The following is a 23,143-nucleotide window of genomic DNA, read 5'->3' as shown; positions in this document are numbered from 1 at the left end:
CCGTCATGAATTTGGACCACCGGCCATCGTTTCTTTTCTGCAAACCTATCTCATCATTACAGTGTTGTCAAGTCGAAAGTAAGCAAGCAACTGAAGTGTCTGCTAATTATGGCTGGATCAGTTGATTTCCTCTCAAATACACTTCCAAAGAGGTTAACAAATGTTTATAAATGTGTAACAAAGTACTGTTTTTTTTACTTGTGTTATCTGTTAGTTAATTTTTTTTTTGCTCTTTCTAATTTAAACTAAAATCGGAATTGTTATAACAGAATTCCTTCTACTTTGTCAAAATATAATTTAAATTTCGTATGCCAACATCGTAGTTCGATTTAAAATTGATCTTTTTACAGAACGAAGGATTCGAATGAAAATCGAAAATATTTATCTAAACTGGTCACGGTCGATATTCAGTATCCATTATAACGTTATTTATTCTTTCCCACTTTATTGGTTTTAGTCTGTTATGGGCGAATATCTGTGGCCTATTTGCCTAATAATTAGATTAAGAAATTTATTCCTTGCTGTCTGTGGCATTTTTTTTTAGGTAAAACGGGCGAATGTCCTTCATGGATATGTCCAGTGACAATGCGAAACGTACGTATTAACAAATAAAAGTTATTTAAAATAGTATTTTACGTCGTCGTCGCGATTTGTTTGTGCAAGTGTGTGTGAGTGAATAATTATTGTTTTCGATGAACTACAGTATGAAGTTTTCGACCGCCCGGGGTTAACTAAACTAGTTCGAGATGGGGCCACGAGAATGCCTAACGTTGACGGTATTTTGCTTTCTGTTGTTCTGGAATATTGCGTCACTGCAAAATGCGAGCGTGGCGACCCAAACGGCGCCGCCTGCCCAGCAGGGCACGCCTACACTGATCTTTAAAGCGAAACCTACCAACGTTTCCGAAACTTTGACCTTAACGACATCGGTTCCGTCCGCATCATCGGCAGCCACTCCACCATCGATAGTGCTAAAGAACGTCGACGTTAAGCTACCCGATGCCGGTGTTGTTCAGCCCGATACTAACGCGACAAAGGTCAACGCAACATCAACCACACAATCCGCGGATCCCGTCCTGCCCGACAAAGAGGCCGCAGAAGACGAGCACAACAGTTCGATGGCGATATTTTTTGTTCTGTGCGTCCTGGCGTTGGGAATCTTACTTATCCACCTCATGCTTCAAACAGGTTTCCAATATGTCCCTGAAAGCATAGTTATCGTTTTCCTTGGTGCTCTGATTGGGTTCGCGATGAGCGCCCTTTCGAATAGAAACATCAGCAACTGGCGAAAAGAGGAGGCGTTCTCTCCGACCGCATTCTTCTTGATTTTATTGCCGCCGATAATTTTCGAGTCGGGTTATAACCTACACAAGGGCAACTTTTTCCAAAACATCGGGTCGATTTTAGTGTTTGCGATATTCGGCACCACCATATCCGCGTTCGTCATAGGGTTCGGCATCTATTTTCTCGGTTTGGCGGAAGTCGTGTACAGGTTAAGTTTCGTCGAATCCTTTGCGTTTGGCTCGCTAATATCAGCCGTGGATCCTGTCGCTACCGTTGCCATATTTCACGCCTTAAACGTCGATCCTGTTCTAAACATGCTGGTATTTGGTGAGAGCATCCTCAACGACGCGATCGCCATAGTTCTAACCACAGCCGCCTTGGAATCAAACAACCCGCTCATGAGCACGGGAGAAGCGATAGTATTAGGCATCCAGAGATTTTGCCTCATGTTTTTCGCATCGGCTGGAATCGGGGTAGTTTTCGCCCTCGTAAGCGCCCTCCTGTTGAAACACGTTGACCTTCGCAAAAACCCATCCTTGGAATTCGGCATGATGTTGGTTTTCACATACGCGCCCTACGTTTTAGCCGAAGGCATCCATTTGTCTGGGATAATGGCTATCTTATTCTGCGGTATTGTGATGTCTCATTATACCCACTTTAATCTGTCCACCGTCACTCAAATCACCATGCAGCAGACGCTACGCACACTCGCCTTTATTGCCGAAACGTGCGTGTTTGCTTACTTGGGCCTTGCCTTGTTCAGCTTCAAGCACAGGGTGGAGCCTGCTTTAATAGTTTGGAGTATAATATTGTGTCTTATAGGCAGAGCTTGTAATATATTCCCATTAGCGATACTAGTCAATAGGTTTAGAGAACACCAAATCACCAAAAAAATGATGTTTATAATGTGGTTCAGCGGGCTGAGGGGCGCCATTTCCTACGCCCTCTCGCTGCATTTGAACTTCAGCGACGAGACGCGTCACGTAATCATTACCACCACCCTAATTATTGTCTTGGTTACGACCTTGATCTTTGGGGGATCTACTATGCCCCTGTTGAAGCTGATGCAGGCGACTAAGAATCCGTCCAGGCGATTGAAGAGGAAGAAAAAGGACAGGGAAGTTACATTGAGCAAAACCAGGGAGTGGGGACAAACGTTGGACTCTGAGCATCTTTCTGAAACTACCGAGGGTGAGATGGAGGTCACCTTTGTTTCAGATAGGATAAAAGGTTTCGCCAAGTACGACCTCAAGTACTTTATACCCTTCTTTACTAGGAGATTTACTCAGCAAGTAAGTCAATTAATAGTCATGTTTTCCTAGCTTAAATTTTATTAATCGAGTTCCAAATATAATTCATAGAGCTTTCATTATCCTTAAATATATAAAAAGAAAAACCTTATCTTCTTATTTATGGCATTATTGCAATATGCCTAATATAAGTGCAAAACATATTTTACAACGGTAATAAATTCGTAATTGTGTATCTGGCGAATGAATCACAATAATTCTATTGCGTTGTGAACAGTTTGGTTCTGTGGTTAAGTCGATCGTAATTTGTTCTGTGCAATTTTATTTGAGGTTATGGAATTTTCCAAGTTTTTTGCTAGTATGGAATATTCGCCTCTGAATAATCCGGCTTACACCAAACAGTTGGCGATCAACAATTTAGCAACGTGCGTTTATCTACCCTTGTTGGTGTTTTTCGAAAATTTAAACGGTACCCTGTACGACATCGACTGTCAGGAAACCTACACGCTCCCAATCTTGTCCTTGGCCGAAGTAATAAAGTTTGCGCTGTGTGTTCGCCACCGCCACCACGGCAAAAGCGTTAAGAAAGGAGATCCGAGAAAATTTCGAATGCACAGTCTTTTTAGAGGCCTTTTCACTTTGGCGTGTACCATCCTGTTGATACACATTGTTGCGATCCTGTTAGGAGCCCCGTTCTTTTCCAAACAGCGACAGACCTTGATATTTTCCGTGATAATCGCCAATTTGACCGCTTTACCGTGCTGTCTGCATTTGGGCGCCGAAAGTCTGGTCGTGTTACTTTTGTCTTTAACTCGTTTGGAGGAAAATCCACTGCGAGAAAAGTTTCTTACGCTGACGCGTTTGACATTATTTGGCGCGTGGGCGGGTGCCGTCGTTATACCCCTGGATTGGAATAAGCCGTATCAGGTGTGGCCTATCCCTTGCGTTTTGGGAGGTCTTGCCGGTTTCTTCTGTGCCAATTTTTATCAGGCGTTTCGGTTTTGGCTGCAGTCGAATGCTAATACTAGTAAACTTTTCGTGTAGCATTTTTTTAATTTGTTGAATTACACGCAAATTATTTAAGGTAACTTTTCCTATAGTTGTAAAGAGAATTTATGATATTTTCAAAATAAAATTTCAGCCAGTTTGGTGTGATATTCATTGTTTTTTTTTTATTATTTCAGGAGCTAAAGGTTTGCAAAAGTCAGATGACTGATTTAACCAATCAGTGGTATCAAGCGATTAGGATATCCCCAGATCAATCAGACGAAGAGGCCGTGACGACCGGTAGATCTAGTATATCTAGTATAGTTCGTTGACCAGCAGCTGTTTCTCAAAACCCCGAAAAACTTCGCTTGATTTAAATTTGCAATCTCCCAGCCCTAATGCAATAAAAATTATTTAAGCAGTTTACTTGTCACTGGAATTTCTTTGACGGCCTTATGATTTTTTAATGTATTGCCTGCAAGTTGATATTTTTGTGAGTGATGTTTGAAGGGTGGAAAGAAATGTTGCCTTGGGTAAAAACAATTAAGTTAGGAAAAGTCGCGGCCCAATTTTTATTCAATACTGTCAAAAATCAAGCTTTTTGTTTTGTTTTATTTAAAAAAAAAAGGACCTCCCGCAAAACTGTTGATCATTAATGTCACTGGCGGCTAGCACTATGTGACGTGTAAACACGCTTACCACCTCCACTCATCCCGGCATACACTTACTAGTGATAAAAAAATTAAAAATATTTTTTGTGATTAAAGTCGCACAAAACTTGTCTGTGTTATAATGATGCCATTAACATGGCCGCCTAGTTAATATATCATTTTTAACTATACTCGTATACGAACCACAAGACATCAAAATTCCGTATTGAGTATATAATGTTAAGCCCAATTTTATTTTTTGTGATACTGTGTTAACGTTTTATAGTTGTTTGGTATCTCAGTTGCGTAAACCGACCTGATGTGTGTGAAATATTAGGTTTTAACATTGACCCGGTGCCAAAGCTTTTACCATTCGAACTCGTTTTATTTCCGCAGGAAGTGGGAAGCACGGATGTATTTTTTTGGAAGGATTGTGCTTACTGTACTCCATCTTTGTTGTCCAAAACATTCAGTCTAACTGAACTGTCAAATTATTCTATACGAATTGTGCAATAGTATTATTGAATAAAACTATTTCACTGTCGAAAACTTTTACTTCCGGCATTGTTTCTCCTACCAAAACGGGGAACTGATTTTTGATTTTGTAAAAGATTTAATTGATGGCAAAAACGTACTTTGTTTTAAATCAGTATCTGATAACCAGAATATGGTTTGTAATTATTTGAAGAGTATAATGATCAAGCTTCAAAGGTAAAAAAATAAGGGAACTTTGTAATAAACTTTATTTAAAAATTATTTTATTTTTTCTTGGGTGTGGCCACTTTCTTCTCGGGCTTTGCTTTTTTAGATGGCTTAGGCTTATCCCCACCCTTTGCCATTTTTTTCTTGCCATACAAAGTGCCATTTCTCGATGCAGCTTTCCTTAAAGCGAGGAAGGTGGCTGTACGAATTTTATTTCTGCGAGAACGCATCCTCCTCAGCTTGAACCTATCAAAATCGGACAGTTCCACCCTCTAGAACAAAACACCATCTTTTAATATAAATAATACACAGGAATGAGACAGATCAAATAAAAATTTGTCAGAACAAAAATAGCTTCAGTTATGTATCAGTCGGCAATTCCTATCAACTTCAGGTTCATCACTTACAAAATATGGACCAGTGATTGAAAGTACCAAAAAAAAAATCACTACCTTTTCTTTAGCAGCAACTTTTTTGGCCCACACAGAGTTTTCCCATTTTTCCTGGATGTTGCCTTCTTTCCACGCTTTACGTACAACTCGAGTTGATGCAGCAAATGGAAACTTAATCCTAAATTTGGTCAAGTGTAGCTGGCTTAACCTAATTTGACCTCTAGGTACATTTGTCTCTGGGCCATCTACTAACACCTAAAATATAAGAACCTCAATGGAAAATTCTAGCTGGTGATCACCAAAATAACTATGTTTATAAAGGTTTCAGCGCGTAATTGGCTTCAGTTATGTATCAGCCGGCAATTCCTATCGTAAAATGGATCATCACGTTAGCTTTTATAAATAACCTACAAAATAATAAAATAATTACATTACCCTGGTTTGGTCTATAACGTCCACGATGCTAACGAGCCGTCCTTTAAATGGACCGTCCGCAATAACGGCCACGCGGCCTGTTTCGACGAACCTTTGAAAAGGCTGAAATGCAACAAAACTTTAGACATGAACCTTACCATGTGCATTCTGAATGAATACAATGGATTAAAAAGTAACACATTCTATAAAAATATTACAATTCTAATCTAATTTATCTTGCCCAAAGAAATTAACATAAACGAACACTATTTCAACACTCGGTTTTTTAAACAAAAAACCAACAAACATTTTATACTGCTTACCATTTCTCGTTATCCACGAAAAGGCTTGCGCCTGGTAAAACGGAAGTGAAATTGACAGTTTGAATAACTAGTTTCATAAATGAAATATAAGCTTTGTCGATGTTATTATTTTATATATGAAAGCATAATCGATTTTTAAAAATATTAAGTAGTTTATCGAGAATTGCTTTAGAGTTTTTAAAAATTAAAACAAATTAATCAAGTCATTACTTGATTAAACGTATATAGGCTTCTTCGAAATTGACCACTTGTATTCTATGGTCTTGAGCCTTGAGCAAGCGGTTCTATTTTTGAAAAAAAAAACGGCATACCTAAGATGGTAAATTTAATTACAAGCAAAACGATGTAAATCGTACAGCCGTTTAAATTTCTGTATAGATAACGCATATTGCAAAATGGCGCTTCCAACAATATATCTAAAATTTGATCCCTGTTATGACGTTAACCAAGCTCTGTTATCTTTGTTTGTGTCAATGTCGCAAAAAATAAAAATTGGCACATATGGTAACATTTGTAAAGGAAACATGGATTTTAACAATTGTGAGTAAATGTGAGCGAATAAACCATCCTTATAGACAAGCTTTTTGCTTTCAGATTGCGAAAAGCTGTTAGGCGAAGGACCATCTTGTGTTCAGACCCAAACCTTGTTTGGAAATACCACAAATAGATTTGTTTATGTAAAACAGAATCATGTTAAAGAAGTTACCCCTCAGCAAATCTTGGTCAATCCCCATTTTATGAAAAAGGTCTACGTCAATCCCCAATTTGGCTCCCCTAGTAATCAAGGAAGTAGTAGGCCAGCAATTCATTTGAATCCCCATGTGTACAACTTCACTGGAGTAAATTCTTCTTCAGTGTCAAATATGGCCGCAACGTCTCGCAATCAACATACAGATTTACCACCAATATTTTTAAATAAATCAAGAGCAGTCCATGTTAATCCAAATTTTAAAACTTTCTTAAAAAAAGAAACACCACAGAATATGGGAACAAGACTGTTGCGCGAAAATGTAGCAAAAGAAACAGTGCTACTCACGAAAACCAAACTCATTAGGGCGCCTGTTATTGCAAGAAGGAATTCCATAAAGTCAAAGTATAAAATTATTAGATCTACAAGTGTAATAAATACTGGAAGAAAAGGTTCCAATTTAAACAAGCCTAGGTATAAACTTGATTATCGCACGAGGAAAACTCATATTAAGACGGGACCCGTAAAAAGTGAAGCTGTTGTTGCTACTAAGCATCCCCACGCTTTAAAGAACTTGTATTCATTTAGAAGTCAACATAGAACTATGAATAAAAGTATATCAAAATCAAAGTATAAATTTATAAGAAGGGTCAGTATACCCCAACAACAAATGGAAAAAGCAGTGGGCATCAAGAAGACGAGCCTAGGTGAAAAAAGTTTTGTAGTGAAAAAGTTCAAGTTGATCAGGTATAATTTAATGGTACTAATAGATTCCTTATGTTATTTGCATCTTTTCTATATAGAAAAACTACCTCCAAAGTGGTCAAGTCTTCTAGGAAACTAAAAAAGTGCAATATACCCTGTCCCTATTATCGAAAGTATGGCATATGCAAAGGGAAAGACAATGGCCGATGTTGCAAAAAACATGATCCTGACCAAATAGCTTTGTGCACTAAGTGAGGACGGTCTCGTTTGTTGTGCAAAGAATATGTGTTTTTGTTCTAGATTTTTACAGGGAGCTTGCTTGAAGGAAAAGTGCCTTTTATCTCACAAGGTGTTGCCGGGGAAAATGCCTACTTGCAAGTATTATTTGGAAGGCTCCTGTTCCAAGGAGAGGTGCCCCTATCTTCACGTCAAGATAAGTGCCAAGGCTGACATTTGCCCAGACTTCTTGGAAGGATTCTGCGAGAAAGCCGCAGAGGTAACATCACCACAGAACTGTTATGTAATGGAACCTTGCGGCAATTTAACTTGGCAGTGTGAAATTATGATAACTTTAAAACCATGTTTTTTACTGACAGTTGTCGATTCATTTGTTGCCAGGCTGATAAAATGGCATCCAACAATTTATTGGTACCAAACTAAATTGTCTAGTGGTCCATTTTATGTCATAAATCCCACATGAAAGCTAAAGCTATAATCTTTAGTGTCACAAACGACACCAGTACCTGTGCCCTGAGTACGAGAAGCACGGTAAGTGTCTGAAACAGAGGTGTCCCTATCCGCACGGAAAAATGGTAAGACGTTATTTGGTGCACAAGCAAAAATTTGCCAAGAACTGTTCGGAACCGAGAACAAAGCCCGATGAATATAGTGCGGCACGCGTAGTTAGACAACCGGGGAACGATGTCACTGAAAAGGCTCGATATTACATTTCAAAACAGGAAGGATTCGAGACTAAGACTTTTGAGACGTTGGACGTGAGGTCGAGACCGCGGTTGGGTACCCTGCCCTCATTTATTCCATTTGATGAATTGTGACGAACATTTCTTGGCATCAGATGTTTAAAATTCAATTTGTACTGTGATCCAGTTTTATTAGAATCAATAAAAGTATTTCAATAATTTCGAGTTTCTTTTTTTGTGTTTGAAAACTGTGTTGGTCATTAAGTCCAAGCCCAGGAGTAGGTGAAATGTACCAACCTCTCTTGGTCAGTCGGAGATAAAACTCTGATAACTATACAATTTTTTATATTTTACTCCAAGATACAGTATAATGAAAAGAGAAAAAATACTTTTTTTGTCTGCATCACATAATAATAATAATTTTGTAGAGATGTGAAGGACAACAGTAAAGCAAAACATACAAGATTCTGTCACTGTCTTCCAAGAGAAACAACAGGAACCATATTTTAAAAAAAATATTTTTTATTTTTTGGTAACATTAACAAATCACAAAGTTGACTTAAACTTTGGTTCATAAATAAGCATCCAGTTGGATGGCTCATTGTACCCAAGTAGAACTGGGCAGTGCAAAAGTAAAGAGAGATTGTCTTGGTTTATTTGACTAGATATTTTTATCCATTGTGTCAGCCATTTAACTAAATGTTCCCTGCTGACGTTAGAAGGATTGAGTCCTGAAAGAGGCAAATACATGATTCAGATTCACTGTGGGCATTATGTTAAATCACCTCTGATATAACAAGAATTCCGGAGAGCTTCTTGGGGAAGATTGTGTACACCCCCTTCCCTCATTATGGCCCTGTCCATTTCAATTAAAATGTTAGCTCTATCTGAGAGCCTGGTCCTCCTAAACCAACCCATATGCAAATCGTGGAGCTTCAAAAGATGTTTCTAAAATTGAGTTGGTGGTATTTTTTTCTTAAGCACAACTTTTTAATTTAAATGGATATTGGCCTACGTATCGAAAACCTACTACATGATTCCTGCTGAGATACATCAGATGGTAGGGTTCACCACTAAAAAGCTCTTTGCAGGTCAATATTTGTTCCACAGTGGGCTGTGTTCCACTACCTAAAGTACCCAAAACCTCTGTCCACGGTTTAAACATTGACTGCAGTTTTTCTCTTTTTAAGAAGCCAATCTGAAGCTGCAAATGTCTCAAAATCGGTCTGTTGTGTTTGAGTCTCTCTGCGAGGTACTCAGTCTTGAACTTTGACTTTTGATTTAAAGTCCAGAAGTGAGAGGACAGTAGCTGCTTGGGAAAATAATAAATCATAGGTAAAGTAACATATAAGGCAAAGGGTAATGAGGAAACTAGTAGAGTTGGGGCGACTTTTATCATATCTTTGGGCATTTGCTGGTAAAGTTCTATGTCTCGCCTTAGAAGTTTTGTAAATTTATCTGAGGAGGCATTCAGCAATAAGACAATTTTGAAGTATTCCCTGGTGTCGGCTATAAAATCTTTAATACCATCCGTGAATGTCCTGTATGTAAGCATAGTGGTTGGAAAATTCTTCTCAAGTACTTTATCATAGTTTTTTAAATAGTCTATAAAACGCGTCAATAAATAAAAACGAATCTTTTTAGCTTCCTCCCGTTTATAAACAGACTTCTGACTAAGGGACCTTGCTTCCAAAACCCTGAAACTCGAATTTAAAATAAAGGTAACTTAAAATCCAATTACCCAGAACGCACTGTACCTCGATTTGAATATACTGAATGTTAAAATACGATTCAAATTTAATCTACAGGTTGTCGTGCCCAACGGCAACAACATTTCCGACTTATATGACAGTCATACACTTTTCTATAAACTCTCGAATTAAATTTTTAAAATATTTTCTATTTCAGGTTACGTTAGACTCAGACACCTTCCTCCCATACTTCTGGGCCATTAGACCAAAACCATGAAGAATAATATAAATAATATACATAAATTAGAATAACGCATAAAACTTGCTTCGAAGAGGATAGGTCACAACCAACAACCAACTAACAAAATAGTATTTATATGTGTAGTCTACGCCGTGCGCGAAAGGTTTCCGTCGACCTTAGACAATCTGTCAAATTTGTTTTTGAAGGCGTTGATTTATGACAACTCTAATCTCAGTTTTCAGCCATTTTATTTGTAGAAACTATTTAATCCGAGTTTTAATAATTGGAATATTTGAGTTTGAAGTTATTTTGTAATCAGCAAGGTTAGCAGCCTGTGCGAACGTCGTCCACTTTGGAACCAGCAGAATTTGAATTATTTCGCGTAACAGTATGTGAAATATTTTCATGGTATTAAAACAATTCGGCAATCTATGAGTGGCGTTCGTAATAAAATGCAAAAAGGGAAAAGGAGAGTTCGTTCGAGTAATTTTTCATTGAAAGAAAAGAGTTTGTTAATCCATTTAGCCAGTAAATACAAAAACGTATTGGAAAATAAGAAAACCGATTCTTTGTGGTCACAAGAAAAAAATAAAGCCTGGCATCGAATTGCGGAGGAATTTAATTTTTTGTCGCCAGATAACACTCATCGCAACGCGGACACCTTGCGTACATGGTACAGAAATAGGAGAAAAATTGTGAATTACAAAGCCAAACGTGAAATGGCCTCGGACAATGTAAAAGGAGAGACCATATACGAACTTGAACACCCGTCAGATATTGTATCCCATTTTATGAATACCTTCTCGAACTGCGAGACTAGCGACGACGAAAATTTTGAAGAGGTATAACCTTTTATTTTTTTTTGTTAAGAGCAGTTCTCCAAAAAAAAATTGTTTTTAGGCTAAGGCACAAATAGAAATGCTTCCGGAGGCAGAGGAACAAATAAACCTCGAACCCCTAGCAATGATTAAATCTGACAAAGTTTCAATTTTTGCGGAAAAGCAAATCTTATTGTTGGAGAAAAAAATCGCAATGGCAGAATTCCAAATGGAGGCAGCTAAAAAAGAGCACATGCTGAAAATTTCATTGCTGGAGCTGCAAATCCAGAATGAAGAATTGAAGTTGAAGCAACATAAGGATCCTGAAGCGGTCTGAAGGTTGGGTCAATTTTAATGTTAAGTTTACATTTTTTTACTTGAGTGATAAAGAAATAATTACAAATAAAATTTTGTTTTATGCAAAAGACCAACAAATTGCACATTTACAATATCATTTTTTATGTTCATTGGGAAAGTACAAAACTTTTTGTTTCATATTTTGCTTTTGAGAAACCATCAGCATACTTTGTCATATGATTTAAAATTGTTTCTATCTATTATGAAATAAAGCAGAATGCAAAAGATTAACTAAAATGATTTTGTTCCGGTTTTGGGTAATGTTTTCATATCGATTCTTTACCTGGGGGACAACTGCCCAGTGAACTTGATCCAAACTCGAACGGCTATATAAAGATGGTTGTTACTGGATTATATAAATGAGAGAAGAATGGATAAGGTATCCTTGTTGATTAATTATTTGAATTTATTGATATAATTGTAAAAATAAGATATATAATAATCTAAATTTTGCAAAAACATCTGAAAGAAAACGCATACAAATTTATATACTTACTTATTTGACACATGTAGGCCTTTCTAACATTCTAATGTATTAGTCAGAAAATTATTTTAAAAAAGGTTTAAAATAAACACGTACTTCACTTAAATATCAACAGGGTGGCCAAATAAGGGTTCCAACTATTCGTCATCGAGATCTGCAGTAAAAAAAATATTACTAAACTGGTCTAAAAAGGGTGTAACTGAAATTAGATGTGTAATGTGTGTGAGATTTTCTACTTCATCGAGGATAATTTCGTCGCCATGATCCTGTTTCAGTATCAACTCACAGCTCTCTTCTTCATTCGAATAGCGCAACGCGATATTGTCCCCGGTGTAGACTATTATGTCGTTCCCGTACATGATTTCCCTCACCTCATCCTCTAGGAAGTACAAAAAATCCCAAAAATCCTGCACTTGAAAGTCTATTTGCTTGTTCTTGAAGATGAATTGGACACCCGAATTCTTTATTTCGAAAATCGTGTTTTCATCGACAGCGTGTCGTTCCCGTCTGAAATCATGTTGACCCTGCATGGTTTTCTGGCGGCAACATACGTTCACCGCGTTTATTCAAATCGGCGTTGGTGCTTGCGGTTAGAAGACCTTCCGACTTTTTAAGTTACTTTTCTATTTTTAATTCAACCGTGGAAGGGAGTACACGCGTATAAATACGTTGCATGTGTATTGTCGACTATATTCAGTGCGATGTCCATTTCCCTACAACTGGTAAGTGCGTGTCTTTTTTTTTGTGGGTTTCAGTGGGGGTTGTCACTTTTTTTGGTCAGTTTCTACCTGTTTTTATAATATGATACTCCACTTTTTTACGATGCATAATAATCGAATTAAATTGAGTGTTTTTAATATCGTTTAAATGACAGTGAATAGAAATGTGAATTTTGGTAAACAAAAAAACAACATTTTTGAAAATTATTTGATAACCCCACTTCCTAGAAGTTTTGTTTACAAAATGTGTGTTTTATAGGAAACGCGACATACACATACTTCGTTTTGTTCTAGAAAAAATCGCGGTTTGTCCTTTTGACAAGTCGCACGTTATGTTGGCGCATCGTTTAGGGCGTTACACATTTAAATCACACAAAGGGTACCGGGGGTTAGAATGCACCGGCCAAGGAGTGTTGGTCGTGGGAGCGCGAGGCACGTCCCTCGTACACACTAGAACAGCAGCAGCAGGAGCAACCCGGGGATTCTGTGGTGGGAGCATTGCACGCGGCGGTTTAACCTCCGTTCGCTCCCGACAGAATCCCTTGTATTCGTCCTCAAAAGTTTGATATCGGTTTCCACTGTGTGGACTTAGTGTTGTTAGTGTTCAGTGCATGTTTTAAAGTTATAATCGTCGTCGGCCCCCGTCGTTTTTCCCCGTTCACGCCGGTATGGAGGCCGGATGGGCCCGGATGGTCCGCGGTGGAAGCGGGGGGTGTCGGTTTTTTTTGGTATCGGTCAAATTTGTTTTTTTGCTAGTTGAGCAAATATTGGTTATATGTCTTCTTTGTACGTGTTGGTCAATGACCAAAAGCGAAGATCCTCGACGGAAGTCGGCAATGGGCGAATGATCCTAGCACTCGAGCCCAACATTTTTTTGTGAAACGCATACTTGAACTTTGAGCAACCCGGGCGGGTGGTCGAGCAACAGGAACGATGGAATGGGATGTTTGACAAAGAAAACAATCCCGATTACTAATCATCTCAGTCTTAATAGAATTTGCCTCACAGTTTAGATCGAATTCGCTGCTATCCACAAATTGACTCGATACGTGACACGACGTATAAGCGTGCATTTTGTTTTTTTTTTCTTCTGGAAAGTTTTGGAGTGACAAATCATTTTATTTTGGGGCGCAAAACTGTAGAAGCTCGTCGTCTTTTCGCGGCCAAATATTGAATAGTTGCCGCAACGTGTGCCAGCGCCGCTGGTACTCTTCGGCGGCTCGTTTCGCCTTTTCGTACGTCATAACGTCGAGGCTCTCTACGTCGGCCGCGATTTTAATCTCAAATCGTTTCGCCACGGCGATAAACTGCCCGAATAGCGCCAACTTGCAAATTTTTAAGGCCCCTCCGCTCTCGGTTGAATTCTTCTTGGTCACGCCCTGCCTTCGTCCGTCAACGGCAACTTCCAACGCCCTGAAAACCCTTTGGGTGAAGAGACGAAACCGGAAGTTCAGTAGACACGATGCAATTTTTGCATGGACATTATGTACAATGCAAATGGAATAATATTTTCAACTATATGGTGTTGCGTAAAAGCGTAACAATACCATATGAGATATGACAGCATAATTGTTGTTCAATTTTAACGTTGCGTTGCTAGCTTGTATTATATACATTTTAATTATTATTACATATAACATAACATTGATTGTCAAGCGTTTTAATTATCAAGAGTTCACTGAAACCAAATTTTTTCCGATTTTTTTAACCAGTCACCAACAGTATTTAACTGCTTTATCGATTCAAGTCTTGCCGTAACATTCATTCTTCTTACCACTTACAAAAAAGAAAATATTGTGTATTCGAGACCCATTATTACTTCGCATAAAGCATTTTAAAAGTTTGCTGTTTCAATATATACATTTACCTGATATCGAATACCGTTTTTCTTTTAAATATCAAATGTATTTTTAAATAACTTAATAAATAAATAATAAAATAATAATAATTAATTAAACTGATGTATCATGAAAATGTATTATAAAACATTTTTATTAAACATGTAGGGCTCACTAGATAGCTATAAATTCACATATAAATAATAACGATGAAGTAGTTGATTATTTCAAAAATTAGAAAAAAATTAGTTCGAAGCCACCTTGTACGAAATAATTTCTTAGACGCTTCACTGAACTCTTTATAATACATATGACAATTTTAATTTTCATTTCTTATATTATGAAGGGTGCGGATTGGGAGTACGGGTAGAATACTCTAGAAGTTTTAGCCCGTCCAATACATTCGCACACTGTATTTGTTAAAGGGAAAAATAGGAAATAAGTAAAAATAAACAAGGGTGTTTGGTGGTGCTATTCTTCTCGTCTTTGATGAAAATGTTATGCTATTAAATGTTATTTAAAAATGCACAAGTTTAATTTATTAAAAAAATATGTAAAAAAAAAACATCCACACCAGTTTTTACCTGTTCCACAAGTATAAGAGTAACCGAGCTGTAAAGGGTGTCTAAAAATGCAAAATTTCCAAAAATCACCCTGTATGGGATGGGAGGACATTTATGTTTGCGTCGCCTTGTAGTTGTCTTGGAAAGCCTCAACATTCTAATTTTATTAATAAGGAAGATACGTAACGCGTTAAAAAATGGAACAAACTGTATAGTAATGACATGACCTGCATTTTATTACATGAGCAACAAAATAAAAAGTTGATTCAAACATTGTGTATGTGCATGCCCGAAATAAAAATTACCGCAATTTTGTGCGAAAAAGGGGCAGGTAATAAAATTGCATCCTATCTACTAGGCTTTTACCCGCTAACGCAATTATTGGGTTGTTCGGAAAGTCATTTCGTTTTTTTTTTGGGGAACATGAAAGACAGTTTTCGTATAATGAATAAATATTTTATTAAATTATATATTGGCCATTCTGGTCCAACACCTTTTGCCATCTTTCTGGCAGTAACATAATTCCCCTCTCATAAAAGTTTTGGTCCTTGCTGGCAAAAAACTGGTTCAGGTGGTTTTTGACATCTTCATTTGAGGTAAAGGTTTTGCCATCCAAAAAATTTTGCAGGGACCGGAACAAATAGTAGTCGGAAGGCGCCAGATCTGGAGAATATGGTGGATGTTGCGGTACGTCCCATTCAAGCTGTAAAAGTTTTTGGCGAGTGACCAAACTTGTGTGAGGTCTCGCATTATCCTGCTGGAACACTACACCCTTCCTGTTGATTAATTCGGGCCTCTTCTCTTTAAGTGAATCATTCAATTTGTCCAGTTGATGACAATAGACTTCTGAATTAATCGTTGTATTGTCCGGCAAAAGCTCAAAAAAAACGATTCCTTTGACATCCCACCAAACGGAGAGCATCACCTTTTTTTGGTGAATGTTGGCTTTTGACACGCTTTGAGCCGGTTCATCTTTTCTGCCTTTTCGACCTCTTGCGTTTAACATTGTTGTATACAACCCATTTTTCGTCCCCAGTAATAATCCGCTTCAAAAATGGATCATTGTCTTGACGTTTGAGGAGCGAATCACACACGTCAACGCGACGACACAAATTTCGCTCCGTAAGGACATGGGGCACCCACACGTCGAGCTTCGAGGTTAAGCCCATGCCTTTCAAATGGCCATAAACAGTCGAATTCGACAAATTTAATCTCTCACCGATCTCTCGTGTGGTTATTCGCCGATTTGCATCAACTAATGCCTTTATCGCATCTTTGTCAGCTTCGACCGGCCTTCCAGACCGTGGTGCATCTTCGACATCAAAATTGCCGGATCGAAATTTTGCAAACCAGTTCTGGCACTGGCGTACTGTTAACACGCCTTCTCCATACACATCCGTCAATTTTTTTCTCGCTTGGACAGCATTTTTACCTTTTCTGAAGTAAAAAAGTAAAATATGACGAAAATGCTGCCTATTGCTCTCCATATTTAAAAGAGCACCAACCAAAACCTACTGCGTAGAATTAATAGAACTTTTTCACACACAAGCCTTGCAATATCAGCTCTCAAGACATATAATGGTTATGCGGCTTAAGTGTGAAGTTGGTTTCGAAAAAACGTAATTAAGTCCTCTGATGGGAAAAAACGAAATGACTTTCCGAACAACCTTATAAATACCGTTGTTCGTTATTTCCAATACGCGACCAAGATATACTAGACGCACACGGCCGTTTACTGTCGGTTTTGGCGTGCGGGAAGGGTTTGTTCCCCCACCCGACAGCTATCGGGTGATAAGGTACATCATCGGGCGCGGCTCCGCCCAACCTTTCGTGCAGCGCTCTCTCCAGGGCAGCGGGGCAAAACGGAGTCCCGGTCGCTATCGTAAAACTGGACAGATAAATTGGACTTTCCAGGAGAATCGAAAGCAACGCCCCCTGAATGCCTAGATGGCACCACTTTGCCATTTTATCGCTGCAGGAAGCTGATAAAGTAGGATCGCCCCTGCCTGGAAATACGAAACTTGAAACTGCCAAGATCACTGTTAATTTTACAACTTTTTCAGCTTTCCCGTAAGAAATAGAAAGTTTATTTGTAAAAAAATGGTTGCGGCTGTAAAAGTTTGGGTAGCCCTCCCGTACTTTGCGATATCCATCGACAGGGAAAATCTCGACCATAATGATAACCAAAACACTGAAATTATCGAGAGAGACAAGAAATGACCCGGTTATCATATCATAAAAAAATTTCGTAGTAAACTTCTCTGACGCTGGGCCGGTGTGTAATTTAACCATAAAAGTATTAGATAATATTAGAAGCCGTGAATGCTGGCTTCTTATGCGCAAAAGCGTATTATCGGAACAGAGAAAGCTTCTATATATCTATACCCATGTTTTTAACCTAGTCTTCACATCTTATATGCGGCACATATTCTTGCTCGCAAGTAGATACTGCAATTGGCACTTTGCTCTAAAATCCCACTATATCTTTGTTGCACTTGTGATGTGGGCAACGTAATAGTTAGGTCACCCTGTGAAACTCCGTGGCATTTGACGACTACAGTTCACCCGTCTTCATTTACAAGTAGGCTTAACGTGAGCTGTACGCGAAGACTCAGTTACGAATAACGAACGAATTAATAATAATGTTTCTAGTCATAGGGATACCAGTTGGGGGGTACCGCAGGGAAGCGTGTTGGGCCCGCTTTTATATATTATTTATATAAATGATATGTATCAGGTTTTAAAACACTCCTTTGTTAACTTATTTGCTGATGAATGGCTGTGTCAAAATAAACTGAAATTAAATAGCTCCAAAACCAAGTGCATGGTTAACGGTTCTAAGGTTAACTGTCAAAAATTTTATAAGTCGGGGTATTCTGTGGATATACCGGGTAATACAATTGAGTTTGTTTCCGAAATTAAATATTTAGGGGTGATCTTGGATCCACAATTATGCTTTAGTAATCATGTTGAATATCTATGCAAAAAATTGATAAGAAAATGTTTTTTTTTTTAACCGTGTATCGCGGTTTTTACCGCAGTGGACTAGGATGTTAGTGTATAATAGTATAATTTTGCCTCATTTTTCATATGTTTGTTCATTGCTTATATCTTGTACAAAAGAAGATTTAAATAAGTTACAGTTACAACAAAATAGGGTTATGAGAATCATCCTGAACTGTGATAGATATTGGCTAAATGTCGGGCAGTTCATTAGAAGAGCAAGTTTAATGTTGGTTTATGGAATTGCGCACGATCACCAACCGGGCTATCTTAAATTATGGTTGGACAAAAAGGTCAAACTTTTATCGATATAATATTCGTTCCAATCACCACTTCAATGTTTCTATGGTAAAAACAACAAATTTACAGAAAACTCTATTCTACGATAGTGTTTGTAATTTTAACGAACTGCGGGATAATATTAAGGACGCGCCATGCCCAAGAGTGTTCAAGAAGAGACTTACGGGGTATTTGCGAAGTTTACAGTTTTGTTTATGCAAATTTTACTTGATTATGTGCCAAGCCAAGTGCTAAATAAATAAATAATAATAAATAAACATAAGAAGTATCTGCGATACTCCTGGTTTCACTAGACTATAAAGATCCAACATACTTCCAAGTGAAGATCTCAACAGGGGCTTGGTGATTTCTAATTTCTCTGTAAAATACTCACATTTTTATGATGAGTAGCATGTTTGCGAATCCTGATCTAAATCTTCCTTTGAGACTGTGGCATACAGCAAGGTATAATATTTCCTGGGTATTATTTGGAAAAACTGAAGTATATAAAGAAAGAAAACGGGAAACGCAAAAGAAGCATTGCAAATGAATTGCAATACAATAAATTTTGTGCCGTGTTCGTTGTTAACATTAAAGCATACAACGCTCCAACGGTTGGTTCCATCTTCGCAGAACTTATTGGATTTATAAACCATACCATGTAGATCGCAGAATAATAAATATTTCCTCCTCTACTGAACCATTCAATCAACTCTATATAGTTGGAATAGTTTGAACCAATTCTCAAAAAAACATTTTCATTTTAGGGTACTAGCGACCAACAATTTTTGACAATTTTAATGAGTTATCCATCACTACAAACATCTCTCTAAGATTTGTATCCACGTTTTTATGTCCTGCACGTTCCAGTATTGCAGTAGCAAGTTTAGTTGCCAGGCACTTCGAAAAAGAACGACAAGAAGTATGGGTAAAACCATGGTTATTTGAGATAAACAAACGACTGTGTTAAATTTTCTGCGGGACTTGAAGACCCTTAACCGAATGTTATTTAATAAGCCTTCAGAAAGGCTAATTGTGAGGTTAAGATATCGGTCACTATTCCTTTTGCTTTTTTTTTTATTAAAACTGTTACTGCCGTTTCTCTATGGTGTCTATTTGAATATTCCTTGCAGTGCATACAAATTTTTGAGAAATTTTTCGCGAAACTCGCGATTTACCATGAAGGAAGTAAAATTGTTTTATATTTTTGAGAGCGACAGTGAAACAGGCAAATACTGATACTCGCAACTTGCAACATGTATCAATAACGGTGAATGTTGCCCTTTAGTAGATAGGTGAACTCAGACCCCTAAAATAAGGTATCAAGTAACAAACCTAGCGTTAGATGACCTCTAAAAATGTTGGTGCAAACAACCGCTATGGAAACGCCACTCACCAGGCTTGGTTCTCACCACTCCGACGACGTGATACCCGGCGCCAGCTTCTTTCGAGTCTTGTCTGACGTCGCCGACGACGCACTTGGCACCGGTGCGAGACACGTCCGAAGCGATCTTCTTCTTCTTGGCGGGCCCGGGACCTTCGTTGCTCGTCAAAATATCACCGAAATCTTCGACGAGCTGCGTCGCGAAAATAGCCGCGTCACCGCACGGCACGTGCGTCGTGAAAAAGTGGAACGTCACGCCGGCCTTCAACTGAAACCTGGACCTCTCGGACGAGAAATCGAAAATTGACCGTTCGGAATTCATCTGGTCGTACAAGTATCGCAAGAACGAGCGTCGACACACGATTTCCGCGTGAGAATCGTTTAAGACCGTTCCCCGCGGGCACATTTTACTTTTGCCGATGCATTTCGAACCCGTGCCGACGGAGACGACCTCCAGGTTGTCGTCGTCGTCGTCGCAACGTTTCGCGATACACGACAACACGGTCCACTCTTCGCCATCTTTCGGTTTGCCCGTTTTGGGTAACGCGCGAAAATGCAACAAACACTTTTCTGCGATTTTATTGTGAAACTCTCGATCCATAGTAACGTATAAAAAAAAGCTGCCGAAGCTTGCGGAATGGGAGATCAGACGACGGTTTCCGGATTCCAGGCGTACCTATTTTGGGAGAAACCGCTCAAGATCGCCATATCCTCGTCGGGAATGACGAAATTCAGATCGATATTGTCGTCGATGTGCTTCTTCGATCTCGCTTTCGGAATAATCGCGATGTTTTGCTGCAGCGGCCACCGCAATAAAATCTACAAACGACTCCCTGTATTCGTGTGGCCGGAGTTAAACGCCGGCGAATTAATTTACTTGAGCGGGTGATTTTCCCAATTTTTTCGCTATCTTGTCGACGTCCGCGTTTTTTAAGAGATCGTTATTGTCGGTACCGCCCAACGATGAATACGCCTGCAGCAGAATACCTTCCTGGTTGCAGTATTCCAATAAATCGGAAGGGCGATTACGGGGATGCCATTCGACCTATAATTAGAGGTTAGTGTTAAATTATGACATGAAATCCATTTATCAAAATAAATAAGTAGTAAAAGTTCAGATTTTTACGAAATTATATATTTTCAAATGACATTTGATAAAGACACGGTGTTGTCGACACAATTGTCACGTAAAAATATATAATTTCGTGAAAATCTGAACTTTTAGTTCTTATTTATTTTGTTAAATTATGATTTTCTATCTTAGATTCAAGTTGGCCATGTATATTTCGTATTCTGTGCTTTTTGGTTGTGGTCTGTGTTTTTGTTTGACCAGAAACTTAAAGGAACAACGAACGATAGGACTATGGTAGTGCACATGTTGATAATAAAGATGCAGTCATAAGAATTCTGTTTGATCATTTTAACAGTTAGGTATCAAGATCCGTACGCGCAGAAAATTGAATAAATCGGTATACCTTAATAAATTTTTCCAGTATTAAATTTAAACTTATTTTTGGAATGGCGCCATCTAACGTGCGCACGTTTAAACCTTTATTGCATTTTCTTTCTGTTTTACGGTGTAACGCTAGAGGGGATGCAATTAGGAATTTTCATATAAGGTAAGGAGGTTGGTTTGTCTTTTGGTGACTTTTTTTTTGTTTTAGGGTCCGGCACGCGAGTTAGTAGTAGAAGTAATTTTTATATGATTAGCAGTTGTCTATCTACCTATAGCAGAAGGAATCCGCAATCAAAATATACCAATTAAATATGCCCTATGGTGTGTATCAAAGTGGCCTTAGCGCCTTTGGCAGACCCTCCCCGAAAAAGTAAAGACGAGTCTTATATTTATTAGTAGATTACAAAGGTTAGGTAGGTGCTAATATTGATGGTAGATTTGAATTACTCGTTTTCCCATCATTTCATTCATTAAAGAAAAAGAGTCAAAAGATTGCAAAAGAAAGTGCTAGTGTCAAAATGGACCCCAAATTAATGCAACTTTCCGTCCAAAATAAACATTTGTGAGCCTCTTGAAAACTATCCTTCAAAAAAATTCACCCCTTTCTGCAATTCTGTTAATTATATTTACTAGGCCTAATAAACGAAATTTGTCTTAGATTGCTAACCAGGAAATTAATTAAATAAAATGCTATTAGTAGATGATAGATTAATAACTTTTTTGAGAACAAAGATTCCTTACCAATAAAAGTTTTTACTGAACATTTAGTTATGTAAGGGGAATGCCACATTGCCGTAAAAATAACATTTTAATTATGTATTCTTATTTTTTCAACATTTATTACCTGATTGACCGCAGGTTTTATACCAAAATCATTTGCCGACAACTCCTTCAAATGCCTGACGAGATAATTTGACACACCAATATTCCTGGTTAGTCCATCTTTCACGCCTTTGACCATCTGTTTCCAGCTTTCAGCTCTCAGCGCAGAATTGTTAACCTTTGATGCATTAACTCCGTAAGCCCCCGGCCAATGAATCAAGTATAAATCAATGTACCCGCAATCCAACTTCCTTAAAGACTCTTGCAGAGCATCATATGCTTTTTCACCCTGATCATTGGGCGCTGTTACATGCACAATTGTAAAAATTTTATTAAAATGTTTTATTAGGTACTTACAGAGTTTTGTTGTTATGAATATATCTTGCCTGGTAAGATTATATTTCGGTAACAACTCTTTCAGCGCCTTGCCAATGTCCTCTTCGTTCCTGTAAACTTTTGCGGTGTCTGAAAAACACCGGATTAAACCAAAATTTAAAAACAATTAATCCGTTTATTTAATACCGATTAATCTATAACCGGCAGCCAGCGCGTGATCCAATACATCCCGTATGAGCTCAGTTCCCCTTATCTGATAAGTTCCAACTGAAAAACATTTATTCAGGTTAAGTTCAAAGCCGATTCCTTTTAACAGTGCAACTTATATAATTATTTAACGCAACTCCTTAACTCAATTTTATATACTCACATCCTACCAAGGGCATTAAATCTCCGCTGTGAAGTTTGAATTTCATGTCTTTGGCTAAAACCGGTTCTTCACAGTTACACCCGGTTATTAGGAACAATGACGTAATCAAAAATCTTTGAAAAAAATCTAAAGACCCCATTTCGCACTGTCGACGAATAAAATGTGTGCGCTAAGGGCACGTGAGATTCAGAGGAAATCAACAAATTTAGTAAAATGAATCTGTTTAAAAACCTGCTTTTATTTTCACACAATCAATACCCTTCAATAACCCCGGCCAAGGTTATCAAGTGTTGTGTAATGGCTTATTAAAAATGAAATCATTTCTTTAGGAAACAAAAACATTTTTTGGTTCAGGTACCATATCTCGCTAGGAACTTAGATTTAATTATTGTACATTTAATTTCAATTTGTGTCACTTGTTTTATCTCTGAATACACATTTTTTATCTACTTTTTAAACGTTCATTT

The 23,143-nt window shown here is 38.1% G+C and overlaps 7 protein-coding genes across 8 annotated transcripts; 3 read left to right on the top strand and 4 right to left on the bottom strand.

The window, feature by feature from the left end:
* Window positions 1-540: 540 nt before the first annotated feature.
* On the top strand, window positions 541-4,756 carry LOC132698152 (sodium/hydrogen exchanger 8). The gene is made up of 2 exons (XM_060664065.1): window positions 541-2,576; window positions 3,719-4,756. Exons 1-2 carry the CDS (start codon window positions 747-749, stop codon window positions 3,851-3,853), a joined length of 1,965 nt encoding a protein of 654 aa, XP_060520048.1. The 5' UTR covers window positions 541-746; the 3' UTR covers window positions 3,854-4,756.
* A 142-nt stretch (window positions 4,757-4,898) lies between these two features.
* LOC132698153 (large ribosomal subunit protein eL14) lies at window positions 4,899-6,149 on the bottom strand. Its single transcript, XM_060664066.1, has 4 exons — window positions 6,003-6,149; window positions 5,701-5,802; window positions 5,326-5,520; window positions 4,899-5,145 (listed from the first exon to the last, which is right to left on the bottom strand). Exons 1-4 carry the CDS (start codon window positions 6,003-6,005, stop codon window positions 4,930-4,932), a joined length of 516 nt encoding a protein of 171 aa, XP_060520049.1. The 5' UTR covers window positions 6,006-6,149; the 3' UTR covers window positions 4,899-4,929.
* Window positions 6,150-6,362: 213 nt separating this feature from the next.
* On the top strand, window positions 6,363-8,527 carry LOC132698411 (zinc finger CCCH domain-containing protein 3). Its single transcript, XM_060664451.1, has 5 exons — window positions 6,363-6,542; window positions 6,597-7,437; window positions 7,494-7,646; window positions 7,696-7,891; window positions 8,118-8,527. Exons 1-5 carry the CDS (start codon window positions 6,398-6,400, stop codon window positions 8,448-8,450), a joined length of 1,668 nt encoding a protein of 555 aa, XP_060520434.1. The 5' UTR covers window positions 6,363-6,397; the 3' UTR covers window positions 8,451-8,527.
* A 57-nt stretch (window positions 8,528-8,584) lies between these two features.
* Window positions 8,585-10,272, bottom strand: LOC132698412 (LETM1 domain-containing protein 1). Of its 2 annotated transcripts, none has more exons than XM_060664452.1 (4): window positions 10,073-10,272; window positions 9,346-10,018; window positions 9,101-9,263; window positions 8,585-9,046 (listed from the first exon to the last, which is right to left on the bottom strand). In XM_060664452.1, exons 1-4 carry the CDS (start codon window positions 10,147-10,149, stop codon window positions 8,862-8,864), a joined length of 1,098 nt encoding a protein of 365 aa, XP_060520435.1. In that variant the 5' UTR covers window positions 10,150-10,272; the 3' UTR covers window positions 8,585-8,861. The 2 variants fall into 2 exon arrangements, with proteins under 2 accessions (XP_060520435.1, XP_060520436.1); XM_060664453.1 differs by having other exon boundaries at window positions 9,346-10,012.
* Window positions 10,273-10,422: 150 nt separating this feature from the next.
* LOC132698413 (fibrinogen silencer-binding protein-like) lies at window positions 10,423-11,639 on the top strand. The gene is made up of 2 exons (XM_060664454.1): window positions 10,423-11,089; window positions 11,148-11,639. Exons 1-2 carry the CDS (start codon window positions 10,679-10,681, stop codon window positions 11,400-11,402), a joined length of 666 nt encoding a protein of 221 aa, XP_060520437.1. The 5' UTR covers window positions 10,423-10,678; the 3' UTR covers window positions 11,403-11,639.
* A 144-nt stretch (window positions 11,640-11,783) lies between these two features.
* On the bottom strand, window positions 11,784-20,293 carry LOC132698130 (tRNA-specific adenosine deaminase 1). Its single transcript, XM_060664028.1, has 3 exons — window positions 19,705-20,293; window positions 16,705-17,032; window positions 11,784-14,038 (listed from the first exon to the last, which is right to left on the bottom strand). Exons 1-3 carry the CDS (start codon window positions 20,291-20,293, stop codon window positions 13,744-13,746), a joined length of 1,212 nt encoding a protein of 403 aa, XP_060520011.1. The 3' UTR covers window positions 11,784-13,743.
* LOC132698131 (glyoxal reductase-like) lies at window positions 20,256-23,002 on the bottom strand. Its single transcript, XM_060664029.1, has 6 exons — window positions 22,677-23,002; window positions 22,493-22,573; window positions 22,328-22,435; window positions 21,993-22,273; window positions 20,570-20,737; window positions 20,256-20,511 (listed from the first exon to the last, which is right to left on the bottom strand). The coding sequence occupies exons 1-6, from the start codon at window positions 22,813-22,815 to the stop codon at window positions 20,338-20,340; spliced, it is 951 nt and encodes a 316-aa protein (XP_060520012.1). The 5' UTR covers window positions 22,816-23,002; the 3' UTR covers window positions 20,256-20,337.
* Between the last annotated feature and the right edge of the window lie 141 nt (window positions 23,003-23,143).

The sequence above is a fragment of the Cylas formicarius genome, unplaced genomic scaffold (assembly GCF_029955315.1).
Source record: "Cylas formicarius isolate icCylForm1 unplaced genomic scaffold, icCylForm1.1 PGA_scaffold_2__14_contigs__length_35257938, whole genome shotgun sequence".
Taxonomy (NCBI): Eukaryota; Metazoa; Arthropoda; class Insecta; order Coleoptera; family Brentidae; genus Cylas; species Cylas formicarius.
Note: the sequence above shows the minus strand (reverse complement) of the source record. Positions and strands in the feature narration are given on the sequence as shown.

What these genes read in the sequence shown, in the direction of transcription:
- LOC132698152 (XM_060664065.1), top strand. Translation starts at nt 747, where the DNA reads ATGGGGCCACGAGAATGCCTAACGTTGACGGTATTTTGCTTTCTGTTG. An exon ending in CTAGGAGATTTACTCAGCAA is followed by an intron (nt 2,577 to 3,718) that starts GTAAGTCAATTA and finishes TTATTATTTCAG; the next exon opens with GAGCTAAAGGTTTGCAAAAG.
- LOC132698153 (XM_060664066.1), bottom strand. An exon ending in ACGTTATAGACCAAACCAGG is followed by an intron (nt 5,521 to 5,700) that starts GTAATGTAATTA and finishes CTTATATTTTAG; the next exon opens with GTGTTAGTAGATGGCCCAGA. An exon ending in AAGTTGCTGCTAAAGAAAAG is followed by an intron (nt 5,146 to 5,325) that starts GTAGTGATTTTT and finishes GTTTTGTTCTAG; the next exon opens with AGGGTGGAACTGTCCGATTT.
- LOC132698411 (XM_060664451.1), top strand. Translation starts at nt 6,398, where the DNA reads ATGGCGCTTCCAACAATATATCTAAAATTTGATCCCTGTTATGACGTT. An exon ending in AAAAAGTTCAAGTTGATCAG is followed by an intron (nt 7,438 to 7,493) that starts GTATAATTTAAT and finishes TTTTCTATATAG; the next exon opens with AAAAACTACCTCCAAAGTGG. An exon ending in TCTGCGAGAAAGCCGCAGAG is followed by an intron (nt 7,892 to 8,117) that starts GTAACATCACCA and finishes TATAATCTTTAG; the next exon opens with TGTCACAAACGACACCAGTA.
- LOC132698412 (XM_060664452.1), bottom strand. Translation starts at nt 10,149, where the DNA reads ATGTTGTTGCCGTTGGGCACGACAACCTGTAGATTAAATTTGAATCGT. An exon ending in TTCAGTATATTCAAATCGAG is followed by an intron (nt 10,019 to 10,072) that starts GTACAGTGCGTT and finishes TTTAAATTCGAG; the next exon opens with TTTCAGGGTTTTGGAAGCAA. An exon ending in ATCTCAGCAGGAATCATGTA is followed by an intron (nt 9,264 to 9,345) that starts GTAGGTTTTCGA and finishes ACTCAATTTTAG; the next exon opens with AAACATCTTTTGAAGCTCCA.
- LOC132698413 (XM_060664454.1), top strand. Translation starts at nt 10,679, where the DNA reads ATGAGTGGCGTTCGTAATAAAATGCAAAAAGGGAAAAGGAGAGTTCGT. An exon ending in ACGACGAAAATTTTGAAGAG is followed by an intron (nt 11,090 to 11,147) that starts GTATAACCTTTT and finishes AATTGTTTTTAG; the next exon opens with GCTAAGGCACAAATAGAAAT.
- LOC132698130 (XM_060664028.1), bottom strand. Translation starts at nt 20,293, where the DNA reads ATGGATCGAGAGTTTCACAATAAAATCGCAGAAAAGTGTTTGTTGCAT. An exon ending in AGTGGTGAGAACCAAGCCTG is followed by an intron (nt 17,033 to 19,704) that starts GTGAGTGGCGTT and finishes TCGTATTTCCAG; the next exon opens with GCAGGGGCGATCCTACTTTA. An exon ending in ATTGGAAATAACGAACAACG is followed by an intron (nt 14,039 to 16,704) that starts GTATTTATAAGG and finishes AAGGGTTTTCAG; the next exon opens with GGCGTTGGAAGTTGCCGTTG.
- LOC132698131 (XM_060664029.1), bottom strand. Translation starts at nt 22,815, where the DNA reads ATGGGGTCTTTAGATTTTTTTCAAAGATTTTTGATTACGTCATTGTTC. An exon ending in ATTCATAACAACAAAACTCT is followed by an intron (nt 22,274 to 22,327) that starts GTAAGTACCTAA and finishes TGCATGTAACAG; the next exon opens with CGCCCAATGATCAGGGTGAA. An exon ending in TGGGAAAATCACCCGCTCAA is followed by an intron (nt 20,512 to 20,569) that starts GTAAATTAATTC and finishes AGTCGTTTGTAG; the next exon opens with ATTTTATTGCGGTGGCCGCT.